This window comes from Plasmodium gaboni, chromosome 8 (assembly GCF_001602025.1).
Source record: "Plasmodium gaboni strain SY75 chromosome 8, whole genome shotgun sequence".
Classification (NCBI taxonomy): domain Eukaryota; phylum Apicomplexa; class Aconoidasida; order Haemosporida; family Plasmodiidae; genus Plasmodium; species Plasmodium gaboni.
In genome coordinates this window covers 1,054,223-1,064,445 of record NC_031488.1, presented here as the reverse complement: position 1 = coordinate 1,064,445, position 10,223 = coordinate 1,054,223, and the positions used below count along the sequence as shown (strand labels likewise).

The following is a 10,223-nucleotide window of genomic DNA, read 5'->3' as shown; positions in this document are numbered from 1 at the left end:
TTTTTTTTTTTTTTTTTTTTTTTTTTTTTTTTTTTTTTTTTTTTTTTTTTTTTTTTTTTTAATAATTTATTTTTCTTTTTTTTCATCATTTGGGTATATATTTCTTTTATTATATTTTTTTTCAAATAATTTTTATGCTCCCTTAATGACCACATTTTACATACATTGAATAATTATAAACATAATATTTTTTACTATTATATTTTTCATGACCTCACTTTGATTACTATCTTATATGAAAATAAAAATAAAAAAAATATTTCACTTAATATAATTATATAAAATATAATAAGTAATATAATATAAATTAAATATTTGGTTAACCCATTGATCATGTGACATATATATTTTCCACATAATAAAATACAATAAATGTAATTTTTAAATTAAAAAAAAAAAATGTCTCTATTATTTAAAATAATTTAATTTTAATAAATAAATATTATAAAATTAATAAATTTATTTCTCATCAATTTCTTTTTTTTTAATTTCATACATTTTTTGAAGAATAATATCTCCTATATAATTAAAAATATAATTAAATCATACAAAAAATAAATAAATTAATAAAATAAAATAATAAATATAATATCTCCTTTGAAAATTTTTTTTTTTATATTTTTTAAAAATTAAATATTTCCTTCAAAAAAATAAAATAAAATGTATCTTTTGTTTATTCATTACTATTATTTTTTTTTTGTTTATATATAAATTAAGAAGTAAGGGTATATTTAAAAACTTGTTTGACTGAGAATACATATGAAAGGAATAAAATAAAATAACAAATTCTCTAAAAAAAAAAAAAAAACAAAAGAAACAAAATATATAGAAAAATATATTATTATCATTATTATTAATCATTACATTGATATTCCAATTATACACATTTATAAAATAGCTGAAATACATTAATATACATCTCAAAACATAACTTGAATATCATTATTCTTATCTTTTTCTCTATCAATTCATTCAATAGTCTATATAATAAAACAATAAAAAAAGGTTATACAATCATATATGTATGTGGGTATGCTTGATGTTATTGTCAAGGCATATAGAAACACATATCACAATTAAGACAATATATATATTATATATATATATATATATATATATATATATATATATATATATAATTTCAAAGGCTTAATATTATATATATTTAAATTTCTTAAAAAATATTATTTAATTTTTCTTCCTTCATTTTATATATATATCACAATATATTTTCCTGTACATTATTCTCATTTCAAAAAAAAAAAAAAAAAAATTCCTTTTATATGTAACAATTAAAACAAAATATATAACAAAAGAAATGTCCTTTAAAATGAATAAGTTTTAATTTCCCCCTTTGGGGGTAATACAAAAACATAATTTTATTTCTTTTACAACTTTTTAAAAAAATAAAAAAATGTATATGATTAAAAATATATATTTATGACAAATTAAGAAAAAAAAGAAAACATATAAATAAAATTTTTCTGTTAATAAAATATCATTTTCATTTTATATTTTATATAAATATTGTCGAACATTTTTGGAAAATCCAAAAAAATTATATAATAACCAAGTAAACATTTCTGATGTATTCATTTTATATAATAATCGAAATATATCAATCAGATCTACTCGTTTATTAGATGAATATCCATGTAATGTATAATAATCATTATTCGTTTCATTCAAAGTTATTAAATGATCTAATTCATTTAACAAAGTATTTAAATGATTTATAAATGAATAACTATCATTATTATTTCCATCATTTTCACATGTCTTTGAAAATGATTTTTTATTAATATCTTTAAAAAAACTTTTATATTTATCTGAACAACATTTGGTATATAAAGTCTTTCCATTTTTTTTTCCTTCAAAACTTTTTTTTAATATATCTTTACATGATATTTCAAGGGATGAAAATAATTTCATCCATACTAATTTAATTCCACATACAAATAAAATATATTCATTTATATCTAACACTTTTTTTTTATTATGCCATTTATAAAAAGCATAATTTAAATTAGTATACATATTCATTCCACTTGTTTCAATTAAATCAAGACATTCATTCATTATCTTATTAACATACTCATCTTTAATATTGTACTCATTTTTTAATTCTTCAAATAAAGTACTCATTTCCTTTTTTAAAAAAAGAAAATTTTTTAATTCATTTCTTATGAAATCAGTCCATATATTTTTCATATGTTCCTTTTTATTTTCACCTTCATTCATCCTTAACAATTTAATTTCATTCATTATTTCTTTATCTTTTTCATTTTTTACAAATGGATATGTTGTATTATCAAAAGATATTAAATCAAATTCTTCTGATAATTCCTTTTCTAATATACCATTATATAACATATCATGATAATTAAATAACTTAAAATTATAATCTAACAATGGATTATCTGAGTATTTTCCATTTGATGATCTTTTATTTTCTTCATATAATTTATTTGATATATTATCATCTTTATTCTCAAAACAAATTTCCTTTGTATTTTTACTTGAATTTTTTTCATCCTCATTATATGACGATAAAACTGAAGTACAGTTGATATTGTTTATAAATTGACTCTAGAAAAAATAAAAAAATATAAATATATATAAACATAAAAATAATATATACATATTATATATTTATATATAATAAAAAGTTACTAAAAAACTCCTACACTTAAAAAAGAAAAAAAAAAAAAAAAAAAAACACCTTACCATTAAAATTATATATATTACTAAACATAATGGTAATCTAAAAAATCTCACACATTTCAAAAGAATATTTTTCCTATTTCTATATTGTCCTATTTTTGTACATTTATATAATGTACAATAATTCTTATTATTCTCAACATATCTATTAACATATCCTTTTGATGTAACAGAATTTGACTTAGGTGTATGTATAGATTTTTCCATTTTAACATAATATTATGAATAAATCATAACAAAAATATATATATATATATATATATATATATAAATATTTATTTAATAACTTATATATTATAGTACAAAATTAAGTATATAAAATTTTCCCCTTTTTGGGTGTTGAACCAGTTACAAAAAATGTGAATAATTCAAATTAAAGGAAAAACAATACATCAACTCAAACATATAATATGTATATATATATATATTTATATAATTTCAATATTTCTTAGATTATAATACATTTTATTGATAACTATTCATTACATAATAATCATTAATTTATATTAAGTTTAATAGTAACAAAAATAATATCATAAAAAAAAACATTTATAAAAAAAACATTTATAAAAAAAACATTTATAAAAAAACCATTTATAAAAAAACCATTTATAATAATATATAATAATACTACTATTTATAACATTTATACTTTTATTCTTAAAAGATTATAAAAGTTCTTAATTTAATCATTATCATTCAAATAGTTCAATTCAAATGTAAATAATTTTAACTATGAGCGAAATTCAGTGGAATTATTTAATCTTTCAATGTAAAGAAAATATAATAATATATATATATATATATATATATATATTTCTTTACTATTAATAATATATAATTTTTAATTATATTTTTATATATGGAAATTTAAATATATAATATTTATTTTACATAAAATAAGGAAAACTCACACTATATATATATATATATATATATATATTATAAAAGTGTGAGAGATATACTATAATTGATGTTGTACAATTATTTTGAGAATAAAAAATTAAAAGAAAAATAAATGCTTAAAGGTTCATTTATTAAATATATATAATACGTTTATTATATTAAAAGGGATATATTTAATATATATTTTTATAATTGGAAATTTAAATATATAATATATATTTTACATAATAATAAGGAAAACTCACATTATATATTATATACATATTATATATATTATAAAAGTGTGAGATATACTATCACTGAGGTTGTAGAATAATTTGAGAATAAAAAATTAAAAGAAAAAAAAAATTTTTATAAGGTACTTTTCTTAAAAATATATAATATATTTATTATATTAAAAAATATATTTTTAATGTATATTTTTATTCATTAATAACATTTGAATAATATATTTAATTTTTATAAAAATAAATATATATACATATATTATGCTAACGAGAACTGTATTATAATTTTATATATAAGTTCCCAAAATTTTTATAAAATTACATATAATAACTATTGATCATTTATTATATTATATATTATTGACATTATCAAAAATAATAATATTAACCCTACAAAATTTAAAATACTTTTATAAATGATTTATAAAATATTTTTCAATAAATTATTCTTTTCTTAGACCAAAAAAAAAAAAAAAAAAAAAAAAAAAAAAAAGTTATATTTTTAATACCTATTCATATGAATATAATAATATTCTCTATTGAAGATAAATTTTTTTTTTATCATTATATTATATTTTTTCTTTTGTTGTACAACTAAAAATGTTTAGAAATAAGGTTTTATATAATATTTTATTGTTTTTATATATTATTTATTTTTAATGAACCCTTAAGAATATAATAAGACTATATATATAAGCACTTCAATAAGGGGGACAACATCATGATTAATTGAAAAAAAATAAAAAAAAAAACTTATAAATAACAACCTTTTAATGTTTTAATTTTTATGTAACAAATAATAATTGAAATAAAGCATATATTATATTTATATTTTATATTTATTAATTCATTTATATAATAATAAGTTATAATGAGAAAAGGAAATAAAAAAAAAAGAAAAAAAAAAAAAAATAACGGATCAATAATATTAAACCTTAATTTTTTTAAATATTAAATGACTTTTAATTTATAATAATAAGAATATAATATATATATTAATTTAAATATTATATATATATATATATAGCGTAAAATTTATATCTTAATGATCAAGGAACATCAGTTATTTTATATATATATATATATATATTATATTTTTTTTTATTTATATAACCGTTATTGAAACAGTTTGTATATTTTAATTATATAAGAAATATATATTTTTATTGTATTAAAATTTTGTTTAAATGTCCTTATAAAAAAAAATCATTATTTTATATATTATATTTATATAAATTATATATATAATATTATACATAGTTATACTAAATAAAATATATACTAATATATTTTATTCTCCATATTCAACAATTCAAAATCAGGAATTTCATATTTTTATGATTTTTCTCCTTTTCTTTTAATTAAAGAAATTTTTCTTATACGTTAATTTATTTTTTTCCATTTCCCTAGTTTAATTTTTATTTATTTTATTTATATATATGTATATATTTTTTGTTGTGTGTTATGTTTTTTTTTTTTATTTATTTTATATTGTTTTAATATATTATTTTATTATAACATAATATATATTTTGTTTTCATTATAATATAACATATTTTATTTTTGTTGAAATTGTTTTTAATCCTTTTTTTTTTTTTTTTTTTTTTTTGCTAAAAATTAATAATCCAAAGGTTCCGTTTGTTATTTTATTTTAAAGGCCAAAATACAAGCAACGTCAGAAATATAAATATATAATAATGTATTTATATATTTGTAAAAATATAGAATGAGAACATCAGGAAAAAAAAATTAATAAAATGAAAAATTAAATGAAAAATGAAATGAAAAACAAAATGAAAACAAAATGAAAAACAAAATGAAAAATAAAATCATATAATATATAAATATATTTATATATATGCCATACCAGTATTCAATCAATAATAATATAAGAATTATAAAAAAGAAAGGACAAAAAAATATGTTACTTTTTAATGTGATATATTTCACATGTGTTGTAATCATATTTTCCTTCCAATATATTAATAATGTAACTTTACAAAAAAAAAAAAAAAATAAGGAAAAAACCACACAATATATATTTTTAATTTGGACATATATATATATATATATATATGTATATCTATTTTTTATATATATATATATATATTATATGTATATCTATTTTTTATTATTATTATTTTTTTTTTTTCCCTTATAGGATAACTGGCATACCAATATACATAATGTAGACAAAACAAGATACTCATTAAATATATATTTTAAAAGATTATTGTTAGAAAATAATGAAACTGCTCAATTAGAAGAAAATTCTGATGAATATTCATCAACACAATTGGATGATAACCAAAGTACAATAAGTGTTGAGGAATGTGAAAAATCTTTAAAAGAATTTTTTGATGATTGTAAGAGAGAAAATTATCCAGGGAAGGTTTTTCATTTATGCGATTATGTGGACGATATAGAAGAAATAAAAAGAGGGGGCTCTAAAACAAATCTATTATTAGAAGAATATGGGGATGCAGTAATATATGATAAAGAGGAACTACTAATTATTTCAGAACTTTTGAATACTTACCTTGAAGATGAGAGACATTTATGTATGATAAAAAAAATATTGGACTATACAAAAATATATAGAAACCCTTTATTATACGCAAGGTATAAAATTAAAAAATTCTTTAAAAAATATATCAAAAAAACTAAATAATTTTGTAAAAATATTAAACACAAATGTCATTTAAGAAAAAAAAAAAAAAAAAAAAAAAAAAAAATATATATAATCAAAAAGAATTATAATAGAAAATGACACATTCGAACATGTAATATATATATATATATATGTATATTCTTCCTAATAATTAAATAGTAGGAATAAATCATTTAATAAATATATTCATGTATGAATTTTAATACAATATATTTTAAAAATTTGTCAACAACAAAATATAAAATAACACACATATATATGTACATATATATATATATATATATATATATATATATATATATACCTTTTTTATGTAACACTAATATTGTAAATTTTTTGTTTTTTTTAACCTATTCTTCCTCTAAATTTGTATTTATTTCATACTTGATATTAATGTTATATTTAAAATTTACAACATATTTATATTGTTTTATTTAATTTTTTGTTTGGTATTTTAATTATAATAATTTAATATTTTATGTATTCGTTAAAACGATAGTTTTGTGTCATAAAATTTATATTTTGGTATATAATTTATTTTCATTCTTAAAAAATATTCTGTAATATATATATAACGATAATATAATTATCTAAATTTCAATATATACATATATATTATTATATCTGAAAAGTAACATTAAATCATGATATTAATAATACATTCTATATATTTTTATTTACTTAAATGTTTATATATATATATATATATATATATAACTCATTTTGTTTTCTTATTAATGCATTTTATTTATTAATATGCAATAATTTTTTTTTTATATATATATAAGAAATTATATTAATTTTTAGTTATTAATATAATAAAAGATATTTGTACAACTAATTATATATATATATATATATATAATTATTATGGATAATAATTCCCCTTATTTTTTACAATATTAAGGGAAAAGCATATTTTCTTTTATTAAATAATATAATATATAACAAATAAGTAATAAACCTATTATATTTTGTTTATAAAAATATACTTATATTTATATACTTATTTATGGTATTATTAGTATTTTATTTTATTTATTTATTTGTATGTGTACCTATAAATTCCTATTATACATACATTAGACATACACATTTTACGTACACCTTATGAAAGAAAAAAAAAAAAAATACATGTACAATTTAATATATAAAATATGTATTGGTACTCATAATACATTTTTCTTATTATTTTATTTAATAATATTTTTAAATAATTAAAAATAGGGAATTTAAAATATCATATATATAATGATATATTATGGTTGTATATTATATACTAAAAGAAAAAGAAAAAAAAAAAAACAGAAATTCATTAATATTTGGGGGAAAAATATATTTATTAGGTAATCTTCATCTATATATATATATATACATTAATATAAAAATAAAAGTATAGTATGATTTAAACTACTTATAAGTACATAGAATATAAATTAAATGTTCATGTATTAATAACTGTTCTACATTAAGATCTTTTGTGTATTTCCTATGTGTTATAATAATTACTTCATCAATTTATTTACATGAATAATACAACTTAAAAAATTATAAAGAAATATAAAAAAAAAAAGATAAAAGAAAAAATGTTAATATATATATATATATATAGAAACAATAATTATAATATTAATCATATTGGGATACTTATAGAAAAAAAAATGAGCAGCATATAATTAACAAAAAACATAATAATAATTAAAAATTATGATAATAACAAATATTAAAGAAATATAAAAAATATAAAATTTTATCATAAAATATGTTTATATTTATTTTATGTTTTAAAAATATTTGTCATTACATAAAACAAATTTATGAATTACATAAAATGACAATTTAAAAATAAATCACAAAAAAAGAAATAAAATAAAATAAAAATATATGAACAATATATTTATATATATATATTATTATTATTATTATTATTATTATTATCATTATATATTCTTGTATATATAAATATTTAATTACACACATATCATAAACATATAAATAAATATCAATATACTAAAAAGAAAAAACAAAATATTATTTTTAAAAATTTTATAAAGAAAACGGAATAACATTTTTAAATTAAAAAATAGAACATTCATGAATTCAACTACACATCACAAAAAAAAAAAAATAATAAATAATAAATAAATATATATATATATATATATATATATACATATATCATTCATTAAAAAAAAAAAAAATACAGTACGAGGATAAGAAAGGGAAAATTTCTTAATCCAATAAAATTGATGAATATATAAATATAAAGCCACTAAAAGATAAAAATCTTAAAAGACAATTATATATATATATATCAATATATATTTCCATATATTTCATATTTTTATTTATAATTTATTTTATTTCTTTTAGAAAAGGATTTTTTTCAAAGATCTAAAAAATGATTTGCCAGAATCTTTAGATAGGAAGATCCATTTACAACCTCCTACCACTACAGCACCTAAAAGTACAGGTGCTCCTATTGTAAATACAAAAGTGTAACCTAAACCTTCTGCAATTCTTCTAACTACTGGTTTTTTATTCAATTTGTCTTTTTGTTTTTTATAATCAGTTTTAGCTAAATCGTGCATAATAAAATTCCATTTTTTTAATGTTACTTCTTCATTTAAAGCATGTAATTTAATCAAATCTGGTTTTAAATTAGTTTTCATTGTTATTCTTACTTCATTTTCACCATCTTCTTCTTCTGCGCATACTTCTAATACTTCAAATTCTGTCTCAACTTCAGTTATCATATCCTTTTTCTTAATTTCTGTATTTAAATTTACATTTAAAACATTAAATACAGGTTGACCAACTTCATTATGAGAACGTAGTGCTAATGACCTACTTAGCCTATGACTAAGTGAGTTAGCCAATTTTACATTTTCATTATCGGATATATAAAAACAAGACTGCAAAAAGGAAAATTATATAGAATTAATATAAATCACATTCATTCTAATTATCAAACAGATATGTTATAATATGTAAAACTAAATAAATAATATATATATATATATATATATTTACATAAAAACATATTAATATGTAGAAAAAATATGTTTTCTTCTTTTCTTTCTTTTGTTATTTTTCCCTTACATTATTAAAAAAGTCTACGGAAACACAGAAAAGACCAATAACCAATATATTTATAAATAAAATAAATATATTCATTTTATTAAATGTACGGTTATTTTTAATACTTTTCATATTCCTTTATATAATATTTATCTTTTTATCTACATGTTTTGATGTTGATAAAATGATACTTCACATCAAATAGGACGTAAATAAATAAATAAATATAAATATATATATATATTATCTATAATGTATATCCATATATAGAATAATTTTAATTTATAAAAAACTTCTCCTTTTAAATTTTTTTGTTGGGAAATATAATTACGTAAAAATATAATATAGGTTATATTTAATTATATTAGATAAAAAAAAAAAATACTCAAAAAAAAACAAAAAAAAAAAAAAAAAAAAAAAAAAAAAATTAAAAAATTTTTTAAAAAAATAAAATTAAAAATTTTAAAAAAAAAAAAAATTTATATAAAAATATTTTAAAAAAAATTAAATTAAAAAAAAATATAAAATTTTTTAAAAAAATTATTTTAAATAAAAATTTTTTTTTTTTTATAAATAAAAATATTTAAATATATTTTTTTTTTTTATAAAAAAAA

General features: G+C 15.3%; 3 protein-coding genes across 3 annotated transcripts; 1 reads left to right on the top strand and 2 right to left on the bottom strand.

The window, feature by feature from the left end:
* Nucleotides 1-1,509: 1,509 nt before the first annotated feature.
* PGSY75_0831000 (exported protein (PHISTb)) lies at nucleotides 1,510-2,931 on the bottom strand (the record flags this gene model as incomplete). The annotated part of the gene is made up of 2 exons (XM_018785418.1): nucleotides 1,510-2,589; nucleotides 2,728-2,931. 2 exons carry the CDS (start codon nucleotides 2,929-2,931, stop codon nucleotides 1,510-1,512), a joined length of 1,284 nt encoding a protein of 427 aa, XP_018642385.1.
* A 2,847-nt stretch (nucleotides 2,932-5,778) lies between these two features.
* On the top strand, nucleotides 5,779-6,528 carry PGSY75_0830900 (putative exported protein; the record flags this gene model as incomplete). Its single annotated transcript, XM_018785417.1, has 2 exons — nucleotides 5,779-5,847; nucleotides 6,019-6,528. The coding sequence occupies 2 exons, from the start codon at nucleotides 5,779-5,781 to the stop codon at nucleotides 6,526-6,528; spliced, it is 579 nt and encodes a 192-aa protein (XP_018642384.1).
* Nucleotides 6,529-8,897: 2,369 nt separating this feature from the next.
* On the bottom strand, nucleotides 8,898-9,741 carry PGSY75_0830700 (exported protein (hyp9); the record flags this gene model as incomplete). The annotated part of the gene is made up of 2 exons (XM_018785416.1): nucleotides 8,898-9,443; nucleotides 9,631-9,741. The coding sequence occupies 2 exons, from the start codon at nucleotides 9,739-9,741 to the stop codon at nucleotides 8,898-8,900; spliced, it is 657 nt and encodes a 218-aa protein (XP_018642383.1).
* Nucleotides 9,742-10,223: the final 482 nt, after the last annotated feature.